The sequence below is a fragment of the Entelurus aequoreus genome, linkage group LG21 (assembly GCF_033978785.1).
Source record: "Entelurus aequoreus isolate RoL-2023_Sb linkage group LG21, RoL_Eaeq_v1.1, whole genome shotgun sequence".
Lineage (NCBI taxonomy): Eukaryota > Metazoa > Chordata > Actinopteri > Syngnathiformes > Syngnathidae > Entelurus > Entelurus aequoreus.
In genome coordinates this window covers 35,145,942-35,173,897 of record NC_084751.1, presented here as the reverse complement: position 1 = coordinate 35,173,897, position 27,956 = coordinate 35,145,942, and the positions used below count along the sequence as shown (strand labels likewise).

Sequence of the window (27,956 nt, the reverse complement as noted above, 5' to 3'; positions counted from 1 at the left end):
CCAGGCACGTTCTCAGTTGGTTATTTATGCGTCATATAACGTACACTTATTCAGCCTGTTGTTCACTATTCTTTATTTATTTTAAATTGCCTTTCAAATGTCTATTCTTGGTGTTGGATTTTATCAAATACATTTCCCCCAAAAATGCGACTTATACTCCAGTGCGACTTATATATGTTTTTTTCCTTCTTTATTATGCATTTCGGCCGGTGCGACTTATACTCCGGAGCGATTTATAATCCGAAAAATACGGTATTGCTTCATTCCTAAAGGCAATTTGGTTAGTTTTTATGAAAACTTCTATATTTTCCTCATGATAATTATATCATGTTTATGTATGTTTTGTTTATATTTTGGACAAATGTAATTTTCAGACACCTGATGTAGTCTACATCCGTAATCGTACTCATCTTCTTACAGTTTGTCGCTGTTTTTTAAATCACTATATTTTTGTCATTTAAAAAATCCCGGACATACTTTTTCAAAGTTTGACACACCACTTGTATCTCCACACCTAAACAAGGTCCACTCAAACTATGTTGCCGAGTTGTATCCACTTGCTATACTTTGGCTTTTGTGTTAACGCATTCTGTGTGTTTGTCTGCTTATCATTGCTTTTTCTAATCAGATCGCAACAAAGCGTGGCCAGGTGGGAACTGTCCTTATCTCCCTTTTGCCTGATCACACTCTTTCCCCCCATCATTCCCACATGTGAAGCCGAAGAAAAGCTTCTCTTATCAACCTATTTAGACACGTTTGTTGACCTCCGTCCAAAGGTGCTCGGGATATGACCGTGTGTTTCCCATCTTCCCTGGTAGAAAAGTAGCACCCCGTCCCAATATTGGGACAGCTGGATAAGAAGACAATATTGGGAACTCCATTGCAAAAGCTTTCAGAAGATCAACATGCAGTCGTTAGTGGTGCAGAATACAAAATTAGGGCATGTCTTCATATTATAATTACTGAACTTGGTCAAATATGAATTATGCTACAATGCATAAAAAACTGAATAGCAAATGCACATCATTATGTTAATTATCAATTTCCGCATTAAATATTGGTTACGTTTTAACATGTGTATATCCCATAAGAACATAACCTTTTTAAATGCTTCCTTTACTGCTTTGTGCATGACTAGACCTCATGAATCCTTGAAGTGACACACCGGAAACGTTTTAGATTAGATCGAACTTTATTGATCCCCTGGAAGTGTGCCCTTGGGGAAATGAAGGTTCCAATAGAAGGAACACAGTATATATGGTGTATTAATCAGTATTAAAGACAGTGACAATAGCAGCTAAACCACAAATAATAAATAGAATAAAATGAACAAAGTATGAATAAACTACCGATAAAACAAGTTTTGGTGTGATCGTCAAGTGACTAGTATCGGCGATATCGCCTGAACAATTTGAAAGATCACTCAACTGAGTTTATGATTTTCACCTTTAAAATGTTGATCAGGATTAAAATCCAAATAAAACACAGGACAAAGATTTCAGGCAAACGAAAAACACATTTTTATAAACAAACAATTCAACAAAATACTGCAATTATTAACATTACATACTATTGTTAAATAATCATTGCAAAATAGGTAAACACAAGCAGAAACTGCTAATAGCTTGAATTCAAATCCTTTGGCGTTTTGCCCCATGAGTTGTCATGTGTCAAAGCATTTGCAGTTAGCAATTCTACTACTTTAAAACTACTCTAAATGTTAATGTCAAACTAATTAACATTTATGAACACGTGAACACACACACACAAATACAAAAAATTGCTACCGTTAAGTACCGGTAGCAAAGAAAAATCCATAAATTAGCTGCACCGTTTTTTAAGCCGCAGGGGTCAGTGCATTGGAAAAAAAAAGTAGCATCTTATAGTTTGGAAAATCCGGTAATTATTTTTTTTTAAAGTTCCAAAAATTCCCACTTTTCCGGGAATTCATAGTTTTAAAGACCACTGTTTCAACCCTTTGTTTTTCTTTCGACGACAACCCATCACACATTTCGTATTCAATTTCAACCTTTCCACCATAAAAATACACATTTAGGTTATCTAAAATTTCCTGATTTCTCAGAATTTCCGACTTTTCCATAACACTTATTTCATACCAAAAAGTGTTACTACTTCACTACTTTACAACTGATTCACACCATCCCGAAGTCAAAATGCTCCTTAAAAATGTTAGTCAATTGCTAACATGCTAATTTTAACACTAGCATGTAGCTTAGAGTCATATAGTTTGGTACTTGGTTAGCAAATTAGTAGTAGTATTAGTATGCTAACATTAGCCTGCTACCTTTATAACTAATTTAGTAGGTATGCACCGTAAGTTAACATTAGCCTGCTAGTTTTTTAAACAATTTACTAAGTATGCAAAAATATGTTGTAACTTTAAGCATGTTAACTTTTAGCATACTGGGATAATTTTGCAGATATACGCCACATACTGTTAAACAAACAATTCAACAAAATAATGCAATTATTAATATTACATACTATTGTTAAATAATAATAATAATAATTACAAAATAAGTAAACAAAAGCAAAAAACTACTAATAGCTTTAATTCAAATCCTTTGGCGTTTTGCTCTTTAAGTTGTCATGTGTCAAAAGCATTTGCAATTAGCACTTGGACTACTTTAATAGGGTGTCAATTAGGTATGGGAATTGAATTCAGTACTTCAATACTACTGGGTACCGATTCAGGTGAAATTAAACGGAACTATATTTTGATAGCTTTTTTGCACCTGACATCACGTCCAGCTACAAACAGGCATATTCCATCAGCTCACTGTTAAATGTGATATTTAACAGATTTAATTTTAATGTCAAACTAATTACCATTTGTTAACACATGAACACACACACAAATACCAACACTTGGTACCGTTAAGTACCGGTATCGATTCGTAGGTACCTGGAATTGAAAAGTATGAAAGGTACAATCGCTAGTGCCAATATTATTATTATTATTACTATTATGTTATTATCATTATTATTATTATGATTATTATTATTACAATTGAACTGTTCTTGATAAAACATTTTTATCAACTCATAGATAACACGCCACTACTTCCAGCTTTAAAATTGCTATAAAAAGCCACTCAATTCCACTGTTTCAATCATTTTAAAAAGGAATATGAAAATTATGTTCTTCTGTTCAATTCAAAGTGCAATTGCAATATTAGGTGTTAAAAAATGTCAAGAGTGCCAAATACCCAACAATTCTTCGGACATTCGATTGATCACAAATGGACTGTTCAGGTTGTCTTAGAAGAAGTTCCACGCAGGCTTCATCACGTTAAACTTACAGACTTAGACTGGACAGATCTAGTCTTAGTGTTTTGGTGCAGGATTTAAAGGATTTGGGTAATGGGGGATGGATTCACCCTTGTCAGCGTACTATTTAGTTGCATCAATAGTCAAGTAGCCAACTGAAACCAAAGATGTCATGACTCACCTCTAAGAGAAACAGCATTCTTGACTCTGTTCTTTGGATATTATGGACAGGGAAGGTGGTGGTAAGAAAGGTTGGAAGAACCATCCCTGAACAGAGGAGGGGGGTCTGCGACACCACCTATCTTCCACATACAACACTGTCCTTTCACCCATCCGTTAGAGCAGGGGTGTCTAACTCATTTTCATTGAGGGGCCACATCGCAGTTATGGCTACTCTCAGAGGGACGATTTTAATAGTGAGTAATAAATAAATACGAATAAATAAGGATGATATTATTACGCACTTTCTTATGCAATTGGTCAGTATATGTTTTTCGTACTTTGTAAAAAAAAAAAATGTAGACCGGCAGCTCAGTCAGAATTTTATCGTAGAATTTACCGTTTTTTTTGTTGTCGTTTTTTTAACAGCATAATACTGTAAATCAGGGGTGTCAAACTTACGGCCCTAGGGCCGGATCAGGCCCGCAAACAGGTTTTATCCGTCCCACGCGATGAGTTTGCTAAGTATAAAAATGAACCTGAATTTTTTGAGTGAAAGAAACAGCTGTTCTAAATGTGTCCACTGGATGTCGCAATAGCAATGCTTTGTATCTTTGTAGATGATGCTACTTATGTACAAAATAAACCACATGATGTTAGTACATCAGTCAAGGAAAATGTTCAAACTACATAAATAATATCCTGTAATTTGATTTTGATATATATTATTTTTATCTTGATAAATTGAAAATTAACACCAATAAATTGACTGATGAAATTATCACATAATTTATTCAGAAAAAATGAATAATGAGAAAGTATATATTTTAGAAACTGCAACATGTAATTGTAAAAAAAAAAAAAAACAACATTATGATTTTGTACAATTTCAGAATATGCTTGTTTTATTTTTAAACAAAGAAAACAATCTGAAGTTCTCTTTATTTTTAAGTTATCGTGCCGTGATTTTACCAGTCCGGCCCACTCGGGAGTAGATTTTTCTCCATGTGGCCCCCGATCTAGAATGAGTTTGACACCCCTGCTGTAAATGGAAAAAGGGTACCAGCATATTTTAGGGTCAAATTCTAGTGACAGATTACTGTAAAATCTAAGGTTGTTGCGTTTTTAAATAGACACATGTTACCACTGTTTTCTTTTAGGGTAAAATTCTGGCGACTGGGCAGCTAGTGTTTTGGTTTTTTCCCCAAATATATAGTTATTTTTAAACAATGTACAATTTAATGGTCAATTTACTTTGAAATCATAAGTCGGATATATATTTTTATTACAACAAAAAAAGTGTGTAATGCATGATAATATAATATGTGTTAGATTATTAGGAAACACAAAACTAACAGTTCATTATTATTAACTACTTTCCAACCTAAACTCATACACATTATGACATTATTAATGTGAAACACAGTATTATTACAGATACATACAGATATTTAAGCATCTATTTTTATTTTAGGAAATAAACATTTAATTTGTTACTTCATATGTATGATTGAATAACAATATGTGCAATTTAATGCTTTACATGCATTTTTTTTGCATGTAACAACAAATACTTTTAAAGTACTTTATTGACACGTATTGTTTCCAGGCTGTGGAGGGGGGCGTGGCCTGCGGACCTGCAACAAAACGGGGTGTGCCAGGACCGGCTGCGAGATCAGCGAAAGGTGCGTAGATGGCCCACCTGGGCCTGCTTATCTAATCACCTGTCGCTCTGTTAAAAGGCAGCAGCCGGGGAGGAGAGAGGTGTTGGAGCAAGAGCGAGAGCGAACTGGAGACAGACAATTTGCAAATGTTGGCGGTTTCTCTCCTCCAGGGGGTTCCTCGGACCACCAAGCACTGACATGACAGCCCGGATCAGGATTACAACACTGTTTTATTTTCAAATATAGTGTCTCTGTGCTTTTCAGCAATTGTCTTGTCTGTCTCCGGCTCTTGCTCCAACTCCAACACCTCTCTCATCCCCGGCTGCTGCCTTTTAACAGAGCGACAGGTGATTAGATACGCAGGCCCAGGTGGGCCATTTACGCATCTGTCGCTGATCTCACAGCCGGTCCTGGCACACCCCGTTTCGTTGCAGGTCCGCAGGCCATGCCCCCCTCCACACAGGCTTTTGCGGGCCACATTAGATGATGTGGCGGGCCAGATCAGGGGTTTGAAACCTCTGCCTTAGAGACTCAAAATGCTTACCTTTAACAAACAACAGGAACTAAGCAATTTTAGGTTCTAGTTGGCCCCCTTGAGCTCTTATATAACTGAATATGACCTTAGCAAGGGTGAATCCTCCTTTGCATCTTAATACTGCAATGCTAACAAGGTTTGTTTCCATCCTGGTAACTGTTGTTCTGCTGACAGAGGTCACGCTGCTTTGCATCTTAGCAGCTGCCGATTTATGCCACGAAACTGCAATGCTAACAAGGGTGTTTCTACCCAAGCGATCCGCTGTTGTGCTGGCAGACGTCCCATTTCTTTGCGTCTTAACAGCCGTTTTTGTGGCACAATAGAGCGAAAGCATTGTTGTCGGGGATAATATGGACCCTGCACCAAGATCTCAAGACTTGATCTGTCATACCTAAATCTGTGAGCATGAACCGATGAAGCCTGCTGAGATGCAAAACATCTTCAAAGACAAACTGAGCAGTTTACTTGCGATCAATTCAACGCCCTGAGAATACAAAGACCCGATGAACGGCAATATTCACAGGCAATAAGTAACAATGTGACTTAAAAACAGTGTTTTTTAAAAATAAAACCACTGTGTTACACTTTATATATGTTGGTTCTTGTCAGGATCCGTGGTCCGGATCATGTTTTGGTCAGTTATGTTCTGTTAGTTTTGGACTCCCTGAGTTCCTGTTGTGTGCACTCCTGGGTTTATTTTGGTCACCATGGGGAGTAATTGGGTTCACCTGCCTCTGGTTAGTGGTCCCACGCTCAGCTGCTGTCAACCACTAATCAGAGAGCTTTTTATTCACCTTGCTCGCCACGCTCAGTCCACGTTGGGTATTCCTTGTTTTCTTGACTTCTAGTTCATGTGCTAAGCTTCGCCATAGCTCCCATGCTATCAGAACACTTTTTGGTATTCTTGTATTTTGCATGATTTATGGACAATAAATCATTCCTTTATCATAAATCACGCTTTCGTCCGGAGTTTTCCGTCTGCATTCCTGGTAGAACGACCCCCGCATAAAGATGCGACCCCGACGTGACAGAACGAAGCCAGCCTGAGCGTGGCAAGCAAGGTGAATAAAAAGCTCTCTGATTAGTGGTTGACAGCAGCTGAGCGTGGGACCACTAACCAGAGGCAGGTGAACCCAATTAATCCCCATGGTGACCAAAATAAACCCAGGAGTGCACACAACAGGAACTAACAGAACATAACTAACCAAAACATGATCCGGACCACGGATCCTGACAGTTCTTATGGGATAATTGTATTGTAAGTAGCAAATAATAATGCTCCAGAGGATAATTACATGTTAAAAATCCCACTCAATACATGACCAACCTGATTTGTATTAACGATTATTGAAATTACCTCTTAGAAAATGTATAAGAAAGCTTCCCTGAGTGGATGTCAACTCAGAAATTGTTGCCACTCTCAGAAAGTGGCTTTTCCGACTGAGTGGTAATGGCCTCACGCACCCCCCTGAACTCTTTCAGCAAACACTGCTGACCTTCTGAACGCTATTACGAAATTGTGGTTGCCATCTCGCTGGGTTGAAGTCCTTCAATAACGAGAGCTGGCGTTGTCTTTTCAGCTTGCATGCCCAGGTAGTCGAGTAACGTGAGCATGCGAGGTGCATGTCGTTTTGGCTAGACTGTAACCAAGCGGAACCATCCTTTGAGCCGTCTACCCTGTCTACTCATGTTTGAGCAGCACCCAGAACTAGGTCACAAATTCTTTTGTCAAGGTTGGTTTGGGTGTTTTCCCGTCAACAGGATGACATCGGATTTGAAATGTTTGAAATGAATAAATATTCTCTGTACAGTCTTAGTTTAGTTTTTTTCAATAACTCAGTATTTTGGAAGAAAACATTTTACACATACAGTCGTGGTCAAAAGTTTACATACACTTGTAAAGAACATAATGTCATGGCTGTCTTGAGTTTCCTATAATTTCTACAACTCTTATTTTTATGTGATAGAGTGATTGGAGCACATACTTGTCTGTCACAAAAAAACATTCATGAAGTTTGGTTCTTTTATGAATTTATTATGGGTCTACTGAAAATGTGAGCAAATCTGCTGGGTCAAAAGTATACATACAGCAATGTTAATATTTGGTTACATGTCCCTTGGCAAGTTTCACTGCAATAAGGCGCTTTTGGTAGCCATCCACAAGCTTCCGGTTGAACTTTTGACCACTCCTTTTGACAAAATTGGTGCAATTCAGCTACATTTGTTGATTTTCTGACATGGACTTGTTTCTTCAGCATTGTCCACACGTTTAAGTCAGGACTTTGGGAAAGCCATTCTAAAACCTTCATTCCAGCCTGATTTAGCCATTCCTTTACCACTTTTGACGTGTGTTTGGGGTCATTGTCCTGGTCATTATCACATCACCGCCGCGCCTCCCAGAGAGTACTTTTAGTTTGCTAAAAACAAAAAATAGGTCCTGTACAGCCTAAAAAAGGTGTTAGATATGATCTTGTCTGCAGCATGTCAACAAATAAAAAAACACCACAGCTTGGACCATGTGATGTCATGGATGTAGAGCGAAATGAAAACTAAAATAAATAAACAGGGTGGTCTGCACCACTTTTGTACTTGTTATCAAATGCACTCACAGTTTTAGTAGATCACCCTCATCATGCCAAGTATACTTTGTGCAACCTATTTAGTACTTGTTATTTGGATCTTAGTAGATCAAGCTCAAATAGTATTGAAGTGGCCCCTGTTTTCTTAGATTTTTGTTTTGGACACCCCTGACTCAGGCCCTGTCTACATTAAGCCGGATAATTCCTTAAACGGATAATTATTTAGCCTAAGCCCCGTGTCAGCCACACTAAATCATCGTTTAAGGTCCCACTCCTTGGATAATTTTTTACACGGGTAAGTGTGCCATGTATATATACTTCAATATCCGGCTCTTTGCTCTGTATGGACTCATCGATCGTTTACAAACTGAGTTCGGAGAGGAAGTGTCGCCAGAAAGGCCGCGCCCCACACAGGAAGTGACGTCAGAAAGAACGCGCCACAGCCATCTTCATATCAACCGGTTTCGTAACTCGGAGCTACCCACTGGAAATATGGAGGCGAGTATTTCTCCTTCCGTCTGTACAGACGCTTGTGGAAATCACACATGAATACCTTAAGAGAAAGCGATTGCAGCTATTTGGGATACAACACTTCTCAGACGGCAAGAGAACTTTCTAATGTCCAGGTCAGCTGTGATTCTACTTCGCGAAAATCTTTGTCCGCGATTGCTTTTGGACTGGCAAAGCAGACTGTGTCAGTTATTGTCCGCCATGTACAAACCCCGTTTCCATATGAGTTGGGAAATTGTGTTAGATGTAAATATAAACTGAATACAATGATTTGCAAATAATTTTCAACCCATATTCAGTTGAATATGCTACAAAGACAACATATTTGATGTTCAAACTGATAAACTTTTTTTTTTTGCAAATAATCATTAACTTTAGAATTTGATGCCAGCAACACGTGACAAAGAAGTTGGGAAAGGTGGCAATAAATACTGATAAAGTTGAGGAATGCTCATCAAACACTTTTTTGGAACATCCCACAGGTGAACAGGCTAGTTGGGAACAGGTGGGTGCCATGATTGGGTACAAAAGTAGATTCCATGAAATGCTCAGTCATTCACAAACAAGGATGGGGCGAGGGTCACCACTTTGTCAACAAATGCGTGAGCAAATTGTTGAACAGTTTAAGAAAAACCTTTCTCAACCAGCTATTGCAAGGAATTTAGGGATTTCACCATCTACGGTCCGTAATATCATCAACGGGTTAAGAGAATCTGGAGACATCACTGCACGTAAGCAGCTAAGCCAGTGACCTTCGATCCCTCAGGCTGTACTGCATGAACAAGCGACATCAGTGTGTAAAGGATATCACCACATGGGACACACTTCAGAAACCCACTGTCAGTAACTACAGTTGGTCGCTACGTCTGTAAGTGCAAGTTAGAACTCTCCTATGCAAAGCGAAAACCGTTTATCAACAACACCCAGAAACGCCGTCGGCTTCGCTGGGCCTGAGCTCATCTAAGTTGGACTGATACAAAGTGGATTAGTGTTCTGTGGTCTGACGAGTCCACATTTCAAATTGTTTTTGGAAACTGTGGACGTCGTGTCCTCCGGACCAAAGAGGAAAAGAACCATCCGGATTGTTATAGGCGCAAAGTTGAAAAGCCAGCATCTGTGATGGTATGGGGGTGTATTAGTTTTTGGAGCAACGTATGTTGCCATCCAAGCAACGTTACCATGGCCGCCCCTGCTTATTTCAGCAAGACAATGCCAAGCCACGTGTTACATCAACGTGGCTTCATAGTAAAAGAGTGCAGGTACTAGACTGGCCTGCCTGTAGTCCAGACCTGTCTCCCATTGAAAATGTGTGGCGCATTATGAAGCCTAAAATACCACAAAGGAGACCCCCGGACTGTTGAACAACTTAAGCTGTACATCAAGCAAGAATGGGAAATAATTCCAACTGAGAAGCTTCAAAAATGTATCTTCTCAGTTCCCAAACGTTTACTGAGTGTTGTTAAAAGGAAAGGCCATGTAACACAGTGGTGAACATGCCCTTTCCCAACTACTTTGGCACGTGTTGCAGCCATGAAATTCTAAGTTAATTATTATTTGCAAAAAAAAAAAAAAAGAGTTTATGAGTTTGAACATCAAATATCTTGCATTCAATTGAATATGGATTGAAAAGGATTTGCAAATCATTGTATTCCGTTTATATTTACATCTAACACAATTTCCCAACTCATATGGAAACGGGGTTTGTATGTCGCGGATTTAACGTCTAGGTCCAGAGCATATAACGTCAACAAAAACAAATGGACAATAAAGGTGAAGGCAAAAGAGTGAGGAGTGTCCTGACCAGATATCTATATCCCTAGATTGATTGTTGTAAAATGTTCTTTATCACATTGTTTACTTTCACACGTCCATTAAAGATTTGATTAATTTATGATGGCTCAGGTGTGATTCACTACAATAGGGCCCCGCAGCACACTGGATTCCAGTTCATTGAAATACCGCGACACTGGATATTGTTCAGATAAGTTAACTTTAATTTAAGAACTTGCACACAAAGCAACACTGGAGGTGACTATGACGTGCGCATTTTCCGCGCATGCGTACTAGGTCGCGTTGCGGCTGGCGGACGGAGGGCGGGTCTTAAACGACCATTGTGTGTGTGTGGACAAGGATAAGGTTAGGTGGGATTTAGATAAGAGACAGTTTCTTTCCCATAGCTGTCACTATCTTGAACTCTAACGTATAATAATAATTCACCCCTATACCATATCCTACCTGAACACCCTACTGTGCAATATTACCCTTCGATAAATAACTGATTGTTATTTATTACTCCGGTACTCTTGTCTTGTTCTGTATATTGTACAGTATTTTGTATTTCTATAGTGTTTTGTATATTGTACAGGATTGCTTATTATTTTTATTGGATAGTAGTCTGTTTATTTCAATTGTTAGTTTCTTCTTTATTACCTCTTGTGTAATTTATTTTTACCCCATATTTGTTCCCACTACCGCACCTTAAATTGGAGTCCTTAATCTCGTTATACGCAGATATAATGACAATAAAGTCCATTCTATTCTATTCTATTCTATTCTATTTACCCTGGATAACCTTATCCGGCTTAGTGTGGAAGGGGCCTCAAACAAATATGTCCAATTTCTGCTTGTTGCACTTCAATATTCATCAAACAGTTCCATCAAGAGCAATATGTGCTTGTGGAACTTGAATTAAAGATCTCCCTAAGTGTCCTTGGCCAATATCAGTGTTTGCGTGAGGTGGTTCAGCTCTACATGATCTTATCAACATCACTTGTCAGTTCATTAAAGGTGCAGCATTAAATACTCGGGATTGTGGTTCCTGCAAAGAAGCTATTATCTTTGCTGACGGCTCATTTGTTAGTTTTTTTTCAAACATTTGTATGTTATTCTACAGAAGCCAGTTTTATGCTACAATACTCACGTTTCAACACAGTTTATTTTCCACTTCTGAACTAAAATCTTGCTGTAAGTTATCACGTTTCTGTAGAATAACATGATATAACCCTCGCTTGCATGTATTGGACTACTAACAGATCATAAACAGGATTACCCCCTGTGGAGCGTTTACCGCAGCCGGCTATTCTTAGAGGATGGTGGGGTAAAAGGTTTTAATGGTTATGGCTCGCTGTACATCTCAGAGATTTACTGTCCTCTCAATCTCCACAGAGGGACAAAAGGCAAGGACATCAACACCATTAAGTCCCTGAGGGTCCTCAGAGTCTTGCGGCCACTTAAGACCATTAAACGTCTTCCCAAGCTGAAGGTACAGTAATTCAATCACTCAGCGGGATCATTTTTTTTTTGCACGAAATAAACGCGGCAGTTTTGCACCCCAAGATTGTGGTGCGGATACATCTCGGATTTGTGGGTTTTGATAAGATTTAATTAAAGATCAAATCAACAGAAATCCTGTAAGACTACTGGACCATTCCACCAAACGGTGCCAGTTGTAACTCAAATAAGCTTGCATTTCTGTCTAAATCTGACAATACACTTTTTGAAATGCTCCAAATGAGGATTTGTCCATCTCAGGTAATTTTATTTTCATACAATGTTCTAAAGCAGGGGTGTCAATTGAGATCAGGCCCGCAAACAGGTTTTATCAGGCCCGCGGGATGAGTTTGCTAAGTATAAAAATTAACCTGAATTTTTTTAATGAAAGAAACTGCTGTTCTAAATGTATCCACTGGATGTCACAATAGCAATTCTTTGTATCTTAGTAGATGATGCTACATATGTACAAAATAAACCACATGATGTTAGGACATCAGTCGAGGAAAATTATCAAACTACACAAATAACATACTGTAATTCGATTTTATTTCTATTTTGATAGATTGAAAATTAACACCAATGAGTTGACTGATGAACATTATCACATAATTTATTCAGAAAATATAAATAGCGACAATTAAAGATAGAATACTATTAACCGCAACATGTAAGTGTAAAAAAAACAAAAAAAAACCAGTATGATTTGTACAATTTCCGAATGTGCTTGTTCTATTTTTAAACAAAGAAAACAATCTTGAAGTTGTCTTTATTTTTAAGTTATCGTGCTGTGATTTTACCAGTCCGGCCCACTTGGGAGTAGATTTTTTCCCCATGTGGCCCCCGATCTAAAATGAGTTTGACACCCCTGCTGTGAAGACGAATATGTCTCATTTGAGTTACAGACTAAAAGTAACAGACTGAGTTTTTGGCATATTATTAGCAAATACACAACATATTACATTTATGCTAATAGCACAGTAAGCACATTACAGTGGCTTAACTAACACTAAAGTATGTGAGCAATACACTTTTTTTTTTTATCCTGTCATGGTTGAAATATTATCAAATATATAGACATATAAAAGTTTAATAAAAGTTTATATCGAGCATCTGTGTGATACAACTTACTGTGGACCTGTGATTTGTGAAATATTCCACATTTTTGTAAAAGCTAGGACTAATTATTATTATTTATTCATTTTAGAAAGTAAAATTAAAGTGTATTTGGGATAAGGCGTAACACATATATGAAAAAAACACATGTGACTTATTTGGTTAGATTTGATGGTGAATTCTCATTTTAGGAAGGCAACAAATGCTATTTCTTCAGTGCAATTACTTATTGTAATTGTATTTTGAATTATATTCATTGAAAATGCAATCAGATTAAAGTGCAAGACATGTTGGTTGAATAAAAAAAAAAATATTTCACTGTTATACTGTACTATTGTACTGTAATGCTGTATTTCCTGGGGTACTCAAATGGCACTGATTTGATGGCATGTCTTTACTGCCATCTAGTGGCTCTTATAAAAAGTAGGCTGGCTGTATATGAACATACTGTACAGTAAAGGCAATACTGTATACTGGAATACCTTCAGCTTTAAAAACGTCAATGGTAAATACTATCTTAATGATGCAGTAATTTGGGTCACCATTGTGGATATAGCATCACAATTATCACTAATAGCAAGAATGAAAATGCTGGAAAAGTGCAAATAGTAGCAATAATTGATGGATTTTTTTAATGACACAGTTACAGTGTATTGCAAAAACTTACACATCACAATGAGATTACATGTACATACAGTACATATATACACAATATATTTGTTACACACTGTATATGCAGCTATGCTGTCTCAAAACTCCATTGTATACATGTTTTGTAAAGTAACATGTTTTCTAAAGTAACACAGGTATTTTAACACAACACATATTTTGTAACGTAATATTTTTTGTATATCAACATGTTTTAAAACATAACACACCTTTGAAACGCTACACATCTTAACACATTTTGTGACGTAATGCATGTTTTGTAGCCAGCACGTCTTGTAATGTAACGCATGTTTTTTAACGTAAGACACAATTGTAATGTAATGCATGTTTTGTAACATAACACATATTATGTAACTGACACATTTTGCAATGCAACACTTTTTGAACGTAACACACGTTTGTAACGTTTCCGAACGCATCAGATTTTATAACATAACCTGTTTTGTAATATATCAAGTGTTTTGTAAAGTAACATGTTTTGCGAAGTAACGTGTTGTAATGCAACACATGTTTTGAAACGTAACAGGTTTCTAACATAACACACTTGTAAGGTAACATGTTTTTGGACCTAACGCATGTTTCCTAACTTACCCGTGTTTTGTAACGTCAGACGTTTTCGTAACATAACACGTATTATGTAACTAACACATTTTGCAATGCAAGAGTTTTTGAACGTACTACACATTTGTAATGTTTCCAAACGCAACACTTTTTGTAACATAACGTGTTTTGTAATATATCAAGTGTTTTGTATAGTAACATGTTTTGCAAAATAACATGTTTTGTAATGCAACACGTTTTGAAACTTGACAGGTTTATAACATAACATATTTGTAAGGTAACATGTTTTTGGACCTAACACATGTTTCCTAACTCACCCGTGTTTTGTAACGTCAGACGTTTTTGTAACGTAACGCATGTTTTGTAACATAACACATACTATGTAACTAACACATTTTGGAATGCAACACTTTTTGAACGTAATACGTGTTTGTAATGTTTCCGAACACATCAGATTTTATAACATAACCTGTTTTGTAACATATCAAGTGTTTTGCGAAGTAACGTGTTGTAATGCAACACATGTTTTGAAACGTAACAGGTTTCTAACATAACACGCTTGTAAGGTAACATGTTTTTGGACCTAACGCATGTTTCCTAACTTACCCGTGTTTTGTAACGTCAGATGTTTTCGTAACATAACACGTATTATGTAACTAACACATTTTGCAATGCAAGAGTTTTTGAACGTACTACACGTTTGTAATGTTTCCAAACGCAACACTTTTTGTAACATAACGTGTTTTGTAATATATCAAGTGTTTTGTATAGTAACATGTTTTGCGAAGTAACATGTTTTGTAATGCAACACATGTTTTGAAACGAGCCAGGTTTCTAACATAACATATTTGTAAGGTAACATGTTTTTGGACCTAACACATGTTTCCTAACTTACCCGTGTTTTGTAACGTCAAACGTTTTTGTAACGTCGGACATTTTTGTAACGTAACGCATGTTTTGTAACATAACACATTTTGGAATGCAACACTTTTTGAACGTAATACGTGTTTGTAATGTTTCCGAACACATCAGATTTGATAACATAACCTGTTTTGTAACATATCAAGTGTTTTGTAAAGTAACATGTTTTGCGAAGTAACGTGTTGTAATGCAACTAACATAACACATTTGTAAGGTAACAGGTTTTTGGACCTAAGGCATGTTTCCTAACTTACCCGTGTTTTGTAACGGCAGACGTTTTCGTAACATAACACGTATTATGTAACTAACACATTTTACAATGCAAGAGTTTTTGAACGTACCACACATTTGTAATGTTTCCAAACGCAACACTTTTTGTAACATAACATGTTTTGTAATATATCAAGTGTTTTGTAAAGTAACATGTTTTGCGAAGTAACATGTCTTGTAATGCAACACATGTTTTGAAGCGTAACAGGTTTCTAACATAACACATTTGTAAGGTAACATGTTTTTGGACCTAACACATGTTTCCTAACTTACCCGTGTTTTGTAACGTCAGACGTTTTTGTAACGTCGGACGTTTTTGTAACGTAACGCATGTTTTGTAACATAACACATTTTGGAATGCAACACTTTTTGAACGTAATACGTGTTTGTAATGTTTCCGAACACATCAGATTTGATAACATAACCTGTTTTGTAACATATCAAGTGTTTTGTAAAGTAACATGTTTTGCGAAGTAACGTGTTGTAATGCAACTAACATAACACATTTGTAAGGTAACAGGTTTTTGGACCTAAGGCATGTTTCCTAACTTACCCGTGTTTTGTAACGTCAGACGTTTTCGTAACATAACACGTATTATGTAACTAACACATTTTGCAATGCAAGAGATTTTGAACGTACCACACATTTGTAATGTTTCCAAACGCAACACTTTTTGTAACATAACATGTTTTGTAACATATCAAGTGTTTTGTAAAGTAACATGTTTTGCGAAGTAACATGTCTTGTAATGCAACACATGTTTTGAAGCGTAACAGGTTTCTAACATAACACATTTGTAAGGTAACATGTTTTTGGACCTAACGCATGTTTCCTAACTTACCCGTGTTTTGTAACGTCAGACGTTTTTGTAACGTCGGACGTTTTTGTAACTTACCCGTGTTTTGTAACATCAGACATTTTTGTTACATAACGATTGTTTTGTAACGTATAAAAAACATCGTTACATAATACGGTTCTTTTTAGTCATAACGAATTAATTACTTTTACTTTTACGTACGTAACAGCGCCGTTATCGATGCGTTTGGTGTAACATGACCAGCTACTTATGATGTGGTTGTATGTCAACAAGACAGCGTCAGAAGCACGGCAAGTTGAATGCAGGAAGTAACGTTTTGCTAATGAAAGCAACGACCAGCATTAGACTAAAATTAACTTGATGTTGAATGTGAAGAGGCAACATCACACAGCAAACAACACATTTTCTTTTACCACTACTACAAGGAATTAATGAACAACAAATATTGACAAGGAAACAAGACCACCTTGGAAGCACATTCAATCTCTTTATTAACTAGTGCTAACACAATCCAGTGAAAAGTTTCAACAGAGCTGACATCACAAACTGCCGTTGCCTAGCCTACAAACACAGCTGACCTAAAATGTTGCTTAAAGTACGCTCTGGCTCAGGCCGCACGTAACTTGGCAACAGGCACCGTCTTTTAAAGCCCCCCACCCTCAAACACACGAACACGCACACTCTGCTCTCATGAAACGTCTCTCAATGCATATGCCAAATTTTTTAAGTTTTTTTTAAGTAAGTAACACATTAATTATTTTCCCTAGTAATTTATTATATGTTTTAAAGATTGATACAATTTTTAATTCAATTAATTTATTGGTAAAGTAACAAGTAAGTATAACTAATTACTTTTTAGAAGTATTGTAATGTTCCAAACATATAACATGTTTTGTAACGCAACACATGTTTTGTCATTTAACGTATTTTGTTACGTAACACCGCCATGTTGTCTCTCTTCCAGGCGGTGTTTGACTGTGTTGTGAATTCCCTGAAGAATGTCCTCAACATCCTAATCGTCTACATGCTCTTCATGTTCATCTTTGCCGTCATCGCTGTGCAGCTTTTTAAAGGAAAATTCTTCTACTGCACTGATGAGTCCAAAGGTTTAGAAAAAGACTGCAGGTACATGTTCTACTTCCTCTACTTTCTGTGTGCTACTTTTCATATCAACATAATTAATATCTATTTATTTACCCGTCCATCCATCCATCCATGCAATTCTCCATCCATCTATGCATCTACTCAAAATCAGATCAGGATCAGAGGCCAAAAATGTTAATTGTGACATCTCAAAGTGTGCACCTCCTCCTTCCAATATTGTGTTGTAATAATCAGCAAATATTTTGCATATACATGAAGACAAACACGCTTAACAGATTGTGCTCGCTATTTTGCTCATTTAAGCAGATCATCTTTGCGTGCTATCAAGTTTGCATGTGTTTTACAAAACCCAAAACCAGTTAAGTTGGCACGTCGTGTAATTAGTAAATAAAAACAGAATAAAATGATTTGCAAATCATTGTCAACCTATATTCAATTGAATAGACTGCAAAGACAAAATATTTAATGTTCAAACTGAGAAACTTTTTTTTTTTGGCAAATAATCATTAACTTAGAATTTAATGGCAGCAACACATTGCAAAAAAGTTGTCACAGGGTCATTTTTACCACTGTGTTACATGGCCTTTCCTTTTAACAACACTCAGTAAACGTTTGGGAACTGAGGAGACCAATTTTTGAAGCTTTTCAGGTGGAATTATTTCCCATTCTTGATTGATGTACAGCTTAAGTTGTTCAACAGTCTCCGTTGTGGTATTTTAGGCTTCATAATGCGCCACACATTTTCAATGGGAGACAGGTCTGGACTACAGGCAGGCCAGTCTAGTACCCGCACTCTTTTACTATGAAGCCACGCTGTTGTAACACGTGGCTTGGCATTGTTTTGCTGAAATAAGCAGGGGCGTCCATGATAACGTTGCTTGGATGGCAACATATGTTGCTCCAAAACCTGTATGTACCTTTCAGAATTAGTGGTGCCTTCACAGATGTGCAAGTTACCCGTGCCTTGGGCACTAATACACCCCCAAACTATCACCAATGCTGGCTTTTGAACTTTGCACCTATAACAATCCGGATGGTTCTTTTACTCTTTGGTCTGGAGAACACGACGTCCAGTTTCCAAAAACAATTTAAAATGTGGATTCGTCAGACCACAGAACACTTTTCCGCTTTGCATCAGTCCATCTTAGATGAACTCGGGCCCAGCAATGCCGGCGGTGTTTCTGGGTGTTGTTGATAAATGGCTTTCGCTATGCGTAGTATAGTTTTAACTTGCACTTACAGATGTAGCGACGAACTGTAGTTACTGAGAGTGGTTTTCTGAAGTGTTCCTGAGCCCATGTGGTGATATCCTTTACACACTGATGTCGCTTTTTGTTGCAGTACAGCCTAAGGGATCGAAGGTCTGTAATATCATCGCTTACGTGCAGTGATTTCTCCAGATTCTCTGAACCTTTTGATAATATTACGGACCATGGATGGTGAAAACCCAAAATTATTTGCAATAGCTCGTTGAGAAATGTTGTTCTTAAACTGTTCGACAATTTGCTCACGCATTTGTTCACAATGTGGTGACCCTCGCCCCATCCTTGTTTGTGAATGACTGAGCATTTCATGGAAGCTGCTTTTATACCCAATCATGGCACCCACCTGTTCCCAATTAGCCTGTTCACCTGTGATGTTGTTCCAAATAAGTATTTGATGAGCATTCCTCAACTTTCTCAGTCGTTTTTGCCACTTGTGCCAGATTTTTTGAAACATGTTGCAGGCATCAAATTCCAAATGAGCTAATATTTGCAAAAAATAACAAAGATTTCCAGTTTGAACATTAAGTATCTTGTCTTTGCAGTCTATTTAATTGAATATAGGTTGAAAAAGATTTGTATTTTGTTTTTATTTACAATTTACACAACGTTCCAACTTCACTGGTTTTGGGTTTTATATTACACAAAACAAACCTTTGACAACTTTTATATTTTCAGTCACAATTGTTATTCTTCCTTGATTCCAATTGGACCTTTCTGTCATCCTGTCTCCCTGCAGGGGTCAGTTCCTGGACTACGACAAAATGGAAAATGGACGCGACGTAGAAGCTCAGCCCAGAGAGTGGAAGAAATACGAGTTCCACTACGACAATGTTCTTTGGGCCTTCTTAACACTCTTCACTGTCTCCACGGGAGAGGGCTGGCCTCTGTAAGTCTAAATCACCATCCTGTGCACTTTAATGTATGATCATTCGTCTTTCTCACAGGACTGCAATCTATTTGTGGCATTGGGTTGAGAGCCTCGGGCTGCACTCTGTACACCAGGCCTGGGCAATTATTTTGACATGAGGGGCTAAATTTAGAGAATATCTAAATATATATCTATTTTTAGGAACACTAATACAAAACCTCACAATAATGTCTGATTGAATGCTAAAACGTTATGACAGACCGCCTTAAATGGAATGGAATTTTACATTGTTTTACTGGAAAATGTCTAATTAGGCTCCAGTGTTGCTTGTTTTTACGTTAGAGCTTTTATCCAATCAGAATTCAGCTAGCTTGTTGCCAGCGCTGTATGAATTCTGCCGGATAGACAGTTGCGATAGCCAATCAGTTGTTGACAGTAGCCCATCTTGGTAGCCTGACGCTAAACGTGACTGTGATCGGATTTTCACTTGTCACTCTTAAATTAAAATCCAATCACAAGTTGTAATTTGCGAAAAGCATTAAGGGACATACCCGGCCAACGGAGAAATAATCGGTTCTCACTTTTTTAACTCACAAAGAAAAAGTTCAAATATTTTATTTATTTATTTTTCCACATTTAATATGTTCTTTACAATTATTTTAATTTTGACACAACCATGCAAGAAATGTTTTAAATACTGATGCAGGTTCATGGATTATTAAATGTGCCGAAATATAGCCTGTGTTGTACACTGTTGAGGTGGTTCAATGCGCAGTTGTTTCTGTATAGCATTTCTCCAGCCGTGGTCATGTGGTGACATAAATTATGGTATTTTGAGGGTATTTTAAGTAGGACATCACTGAAGGCCTAGGTGGGAAACGCACAGCGTGAAAGTAATGAAACTAGAGATGTCCGATAATATCGGACTATAAATGCTTTAAAATCTAATATCGGAAATTATCGGTATCGGTTTCAAAAAGTAAAATTTATGACTTTTTAAAACACCGCTGTACAGAGCAGTTGTGTCTCCCAGTCATACTTGCCAACCCTCCCGGTTTTCCCGGGACACTCCCGAATTTCAGTGCCCCTCCCGAAAATCTCCCGGGGCAACCATTCTCCCGAATTTCTCCCAGACAACAATATCGGAGGCGTGCCTTGAAGGGACTGCATTTGCGTGCCGGCCCAATCACATAATAGCTACGGCTTGTCACACACACAAGTGAATGCGAGGCATACTTGGTCAACAGCCATACAGGTCACGCTGAGGGTGGCGGTATAAACAACTTTAACACTGTTACAAATATGCGCCGCACTGTGAACCCACACCAATTAAGAATGACAAACATATTTCGGGAGAACATCCGCACAGTAACACAACATAAACACAACAGAACAAATACCCAGAACCCCTTGCAGCACTAACTCTTCCGGAACACTACAATATACACCCCCCGCTACCCCATATCCTCCCCGCCCCCCAACTCAACCCCCGCCCCCCACCTCAACCTCCTCATGCTCTCTCAGGGAGAGCATGTCCCAAATTCCAAGCTGCTGTTTTGAGGCATGTTAAAAAAAAATAATGCACTTTGTGACTTCAATAATAAATATGGCAGTGCCATGTTGGCATTTTTTTTTCCACAACTTGAGTTGATTTATTTTGGAAAACCTTGTTACATTGTTTAATGCATCCAGCGGGGCATCACAACAAAATTAGGCATAATAATGTGTTAATTCCACCACTGTATATATCGGTATCGGTTGATATCGGAATCGGTAACTAAGAGTTGGACAATATCAGAATATCGTATATCGGCAAAAAAGCCATCATCGGACATCTCTAAAAGAAACACTTTAACTTCACAGTGCCAAACTTTGGACAATGTCAACAAACAATGATCATTGTACAAAAGTAAATTATTATAAAGTATTCTTCTTGTAGCTGTTATGCTTCTGGACCTCCCGAATACTCTTTTCACTGAATCCCGGACTTTGCCAGAATGGATTATCGACACTACGTCAACTGCGCAGTATCTTTCAGTGAGATTGTATCTCTTATGTCAATTTGTGGAAGGTTTATTGAAAATCAACTGGATCATATCCATACTTGCCAACCCTCCCGTTTTTAGCGGGAGAATCCCGATATTCAGCGCCTCTCCCGACAACCTCCCGGCAGAGATTTTCTCCCGACAAACTCCCGGTATTCAGCTCAATGCGGACCTGAGACTGAGTGGGGACAGCCTGTTCTCACATCCGCTTTCCCACAAAATAAACAGCTTGCCTGCCCAAAGACGTCATAACATCTAGGGCTTTCATAGAGTGCACAACTGCGCACACAACAAGGAGACGAAGCAGAAGAACGAGGAAATTACAGACATTGCGGCCGAAATGATATACTCATCATGAACGGAGAAGTTAAACAGGACAATACTGCCATCTAATGGATAGCCACTGGAACACTGAAATTCAAGTATATTTTTTTTTTTCTATGTAAATAAAATTTAAAAAAATATATATATATATAGCTAGAATTCACTGAAAGTCAAGTATTTCATACATACATACATACATATATATATATATATATATATATATATATATATATATATATATATATATATATATATATATATATATATATATATATATATATGTATATATATATATACATATATATATATATATATGTATATATATATATACATATATATATATACATATATATATATATATATATATATATATATATATATATATATATATATATATATACATATACATATATATATATATATATACATATATATACATATATATATATATATATATATATATATATATATATATATATATATATATATATATATATATATATATATATATATATATATATATATATATATATATATATATATGAAATACTCGAGTTGGTGAATTCTAGCTGTAAATAACCACACCCCGAACCACGCCCCACGCCCCACGCCCCACGCCCCCAAGGTTGGCAAGTATGCATATCGTCATCTTGGTTGGGTGACAACGTGTGCAAAATGTGCACGACACAAACATATCCTTCCCTTCCTTGCAGGGTGCTGAAGCATTCCGTGGATGCCACCTATGAGGACCAGGGCCCCAGCCCGGGGTTCCGCATGGAGACGTCCATCTTCTACGTGGTCTACTTTGTGGTGTTCCCTTTCTTCTTCGTCAACATATTTGTGGCCTTGATTATCATCACCTTCCAGGAGCAGGGAGACAAAGCTATGTCTGAGTGCAGCCTTGAAAAGAATGAGGTGTGGAGCTTTGCAGTTTCTCATGCTATTATTTCCTTAATTGCATGCAATGAGAGAGCATTTCTACACACTAAAAAAATGCTGGGGTATTTTGAATTTAGGTTACATTTTGGAGTTATTTTTATGAAGAGCAATCCATGTTTTGGGTTATAAAGATATTTTAACTCATTTTCTGGGATTTCCCAACAATGAACCATTTTTGGGTTGTTTTTCAATGAGTAACGCATTTATGGGTAAAACAATTTTTTTTATTAGAAAAGGTGCTTTTGTCTTGAGGGGAATTTTATTAAGGATTAATCTAATTAACATTATTTACAATCACACATCTTATGTACATGCAAATATTTGAGCATGCTGTATAGAACTACTATTGTCATAATCCGTGTTTGTTTAGTTTTTGACTCCCTCAGTTCCTGTTTTTGAGCACACCTGGGTTTGTGTTTTAGTTGCCATGACGGTATAGCTCGGTTGGTACAGTGGCCGTGCCAGCAACTTGAGGGTTCCAGGTTCGATCCCCGCTTCCGCCATCCTAGTCACTGCCGTTGTGTCCTTGGGCAAGACACTTTGCCCACCTGCTCCCAGTGCCACCCACACTGGTTTAAATGTAACTTAGATATTGGGTTTCACTTTGTAAAAGCGCTTTGAGTCACTAGAGAAAAGTGCTATATAAATATAATTCACTTCACTAGATTGTTTTCACCTGCCTCTGATTAGTGTTCAGGACGCTCACCTGCTCCTGGGCACTAATCAGAGATCTACTTATTCCCTGCTTTTCGCCACACTCAGTCTGGCTTTCTTATTTGCTTCCACGCAAGTTACGACGGCTACTAGTTTGATTCCTGAGCTAAGCTTCGCCTTTTTGTTTACATGTTAAGCTTTTCTTGTTCGCTATTCCGTTAGCTTCCCGTGCTATCGGCACGCTGGTGCTGTTTTGTTCGTATCCCGCATGATTTATGGACAATAAATCATTTCCTTACCTGCACCTTGCCTCCGGAGTCCCGTCTGCATCCTGGGAGAACGATCCACGCAGTAAAATGCGACCCCGACTATGACCATACACGGCAATTCTTGTAAAAAAAATGTCACTCATAGCTTACTTTTGAGTATATTTTAATGGAATAAAAATAATTTTGATCAGTAGTTGAGAAGGAGTAGGACAAACCAGCAGTAAAATGTATAATTTTTGACCAACTATTGGGTCAAGGAGTACGGAGCCCCTAAAGCAGGGGTCACCAACGCCGTGCCCGCGGGCACCAGGTAGCCCATAAGGACCAGATGAGAAGCCCGCTGGCCTGTTCTAAAAATATATCAAATAGCAGCACTTACCAGTGAGCTGCCTCTATTTTTTAAATTTTATTTATTTACTAGCAAGCTGGTCTCGCTTTGCCCGACATTTTTAATTCTAAGAGAGACAAAACTCAAATAGAATTTGAAAATCCAAGAAAATATTTTAAAGACTTGGTCTTCACTTGTTTAAATAAATTCATTAATTTTTTTACTTTGCTTCTTATAACTTTCAGAAAGACAATTTTAGAGAAAAAATACAACCTTAAAAATGATTTTAGGATTTTTAAACACATATACCTTTTTACCTTTTAAATTCCTTACTCTTCTTTCCTGACAATGTAAATCAATGTTCAAGTAAAAAAAATTTTTTTATCTTAAAGAATAGTAAATACATTTTAATTTAATTCTTCATTTTAGCTTCTGTTTTTTCGACGAAGAATATTTGTGAAATATTTCTTCAAACTTATTATGATTAAAATTCCAAAAAATTATTCTGGCAAATCTAGAAAATCTGTAGAATCAAATTTAAATCTTATTTCAAAGTCTTTTGAATTTCTTTTAAAATTTTTGTTCTGGAAAATCTAGAAGAAATAATGATTTATCTTTGTTAGAAATATAGCTTGGTCCAATTTGTTATATATTCTAACAAAGTGTCGATTGGATTTTAACCTATTTAAAACATGTCATCAAAATTCTAAAATTAATCTTAATCAGGAAATATTACTAATGATGTTTCATAAATTATTTTTTAAATTTTTTCAAAAATATTCGAATTAGCTAGTTTTTCTCTTCTTTTTTTTCGGTTGAATTTTGAATTTTAAAGAGTCGAAATTGAAAATAAACTATGTTTCAAAATTTAATTGTAATTTTTTTCGTGTTTTGTCCTCTTTTAAACCGTTCAATTAAGTGTAAATATCATTAATTATTAATAATAACATAGAGTTAAAGGTAAATTGAGCAAATTGGCTATTTCTGGCAATTTATTTAAGTGTGTATCAAACAGGTAGCCCTTCGCATTAATCAGTACCCAAGAAGTAGCTCTTGGTTTCAAAAAGGTTGGTGACCCCTGCCCTAAAGGGACAAGATCTCGCAATACTTTAGCGAGATCTCGCAATACTTTAGCGAGATCTCGCAATACTTTTGCGAGATCTCGCAATACTTATTGCGAGATCTCGCAATACTTTTTGCGAGATCTCGCAATACTTTTTGCGAGATCTCGCAATACTTTTTGCGAGATCTCGCCAAAGATTTTTTTTTCCTATGTCAGTGAACCGGAAGTAAAACAGACATAGTACCCATTACGACGAGAAAGCCCCTTCGCCCTGAGTATTCTTTTCAGATGTCTCTCACTTATGTCAAAGCCATGTTTACGTGCAAGAACGGATTTGATGTCTTTACATGTTAGGCCAATACTAAAATAGAAATCAATAAACTTCTCCCACGGATGATGGGTAGGCTCCTCCATCGCTTTGTCTGTTTCACTTCCGATTCACCATCGCTGTGTCTGTTTTACTTCCAGTTCACTGACATAAGTGTCATGATCCGTTAGTTTTGGACTCCCTTACTGTTTTTGTGCACCCTTTTTGGTTTTTGGTTACCATGGGTGCTTATTGTTTCCACCTGTCTCTGATTGGTGCTCGGGACACTCACCTGTTTCCCGAGCACTAATCAGAGGGACTATTTAACCCTGCCTTTGCCGGTCAGTCGGCCTGGCTTCATTGTTTGCTATATGCAACCTGTTATGTTTGGTCTTCATGATCCCTGCTCTAAGTTTTTTCCTTTGCTTCCCGTGCGATCGGCACACATCCCTTTTCTTTGTTTTCAGTTTTTGGTACTACGCGTTAATGTTTGATGATTAAATCATGTTCCTACCTGCACGCCTTGTCCGGAGTGGTCCATCTGCATCCCGGGAGAACGAACCCTGCAGCTTAATGCGGCGTTCGTTGGCAGCTTACTGCGGAAAAAACTTAAAGCAGGGATCATGAGCTAGGAAACACAAAGACCAAACGTAACAGGTTGCATGAAGCAAACAATGAAGCCAGGCCGACTGACAGGCAAAGGCAGGATTAAGTAGTCCCTCTGATTAGTGCTCGGGAAACAGGTGAGCGTCCCGAGCACCAATCAGAGACAGGTGGAAACAATAAGCACCCATGGTAACTAAAAACAAACAAGGGTGCACAAAAAACAGTAAGGGAGTCCAAAACTAACAGAATATAACAACACATGATCCGGGCCACGGATCATGACAATAGGAAAAAAACCTTCTCGCAAAAAGTATTGCAAAAATCTTGCAAAGCATTTTTTTTACCTCCATGTCCCTTTAGGGCAAGGGTGTCCAAAGTGCGGCCCGGGTGCCATTTGCAGCCCGCAGGTCATTTTTTAACGGCCCCACGGCACATTTTAAAAATACGATTGAAAAAAATTAAAAACATAAAAAGTGGTATATAAGAGCAAACAGGTGAAATGTAACAAGAAAATGTTGCAATGTTTACTCTAATAACACAAAGCTGCCATGCAGGCTGTTTCTTTCTTTAAAAAACAATAATGAATCAAAATCAATGTTAGTATGAATTATTGACCTATTCAAGGCTCCAATTAAGTCACATTAAATATTCCACTTTGAGGTATTTTTGGGGGGAAATGTTGCATATTTTGTGTTTGCCATATAAAAAACTGAGCTGATTTTTTTTAAAATAAGGGCCTAAAACTAACAAACAAAAAACATAAACAACAATAAAACTTATAATTGACAGATAGATCTGAAGTGGATCTCGAGATTATTGTGTTAAAAGTAAACAGTAAAAAAAAATTAGAATTTATTTTTTAACACTTTAATGAGTAGGACCCTTTTGGATCCCCAATCATTTTTGTGTGATTTGTTTTTAAGTGTCATTGCTAAAAAAAAAAAATAATGAATTAAAATGGTGACCGTGTTATTGACCTTTTTAAGGCTCCAATTATTATATAATCTCAAATATTCCACTTAAAAATTGTATTGGATGAAAATATTGCATATTTTGTGTTTTTTCCATAAAAAACTGGGTTTTCTTTGACAAAAAGAGCACACAACTTAAATCTTTAAAAACATTATATTGACAGATAGACCTAATGTTGATCTAGAGATTTAAATAAATAAAAAATTTAAAAAAAAAAAAAACTGAATAATGTCACATTTTTAATATTTTTTTGACCAAAACCCTTTGGGGTCCCCGGGATCAAGCCTGAGTGGAGGCCTAAATGTATATTTTTTATACATATATTCAATTGGTTTTTAAAATAAAAAATATCAAAATGGCCCTCGCTTGCTTTGATTTTTTAGTGCGGGGCCCTCAGTGGAAAAAGTTTGGACACCCCTGCTTTAGGGGCTCCGTAAAGGAGCTCTAAATTGTGCAACCCAATAGTTGGGTCTGGAATAACCCAATATTGTAGTGAGCATAACTCAGCTTTTGTGTGAAATACATTCAACCCAATAGTTGGGTTATGAATCAACCAACATTGAGTTAGCATAACTCAATTTTTGGGTTAAATAATTCAACCCAATAGTTTGGTTGGGAATTACCCAACATTAAGTTATCATAACTCAACTTTTTGGTTAAATAATGCAACGCAAAAGTTGGGGTGAAAAAATGAACCCAAAATGTTAAAATAACTCAAAGAAAGGGGTTTGTCCTTTTCTGAACCAGCAGTTGGGTTGAAATTGGGTTATTTTTTAACCCAACATTTTTTAGTGTGTAGCATGTTGTACTGCAAATATGGAAATCCAAATGCATGTCATTAATGTTTGA

The 27,956-nt window shown here is 37.1% G+C and overlaps 1 protein-coding gene across 3 annotated transcripts in view; it reads left to right on the top strand.

The window, feature by feature from the left end:
- The window catches only part of cacna1bb (calcium channel, voltage-dependent, N type, alpha 1B subunit, b), a 402,467-nt gene that overhangs the window by 289,267 nt on the left and 85,244 nt on the right, over positions 1-27,956 (top strand). For all 3 annotated transcript variants that reach the window (XM_062031560.1, XM_062031561.1, XM_062031559.1), the window contains exons 26-29: positions 11,904-12,000; positions 17,328-17,488; positions 19,469-19,618; positions 22,683-22,884. In XM_062031560.1, coding sequence (XP_061887544.1) covers positions 11,904-12,000; positions 17,328-17,488; positions 19,469-19,618; positions 22,683-22,884 — 610 coding nt within the window. The remainder of the gene's footprint in view (positions 1-11,903; positions 12,001-17,327; positions 17,489-19,468; positions 19,619-22,682; positions 22,885-27,956) is intronic.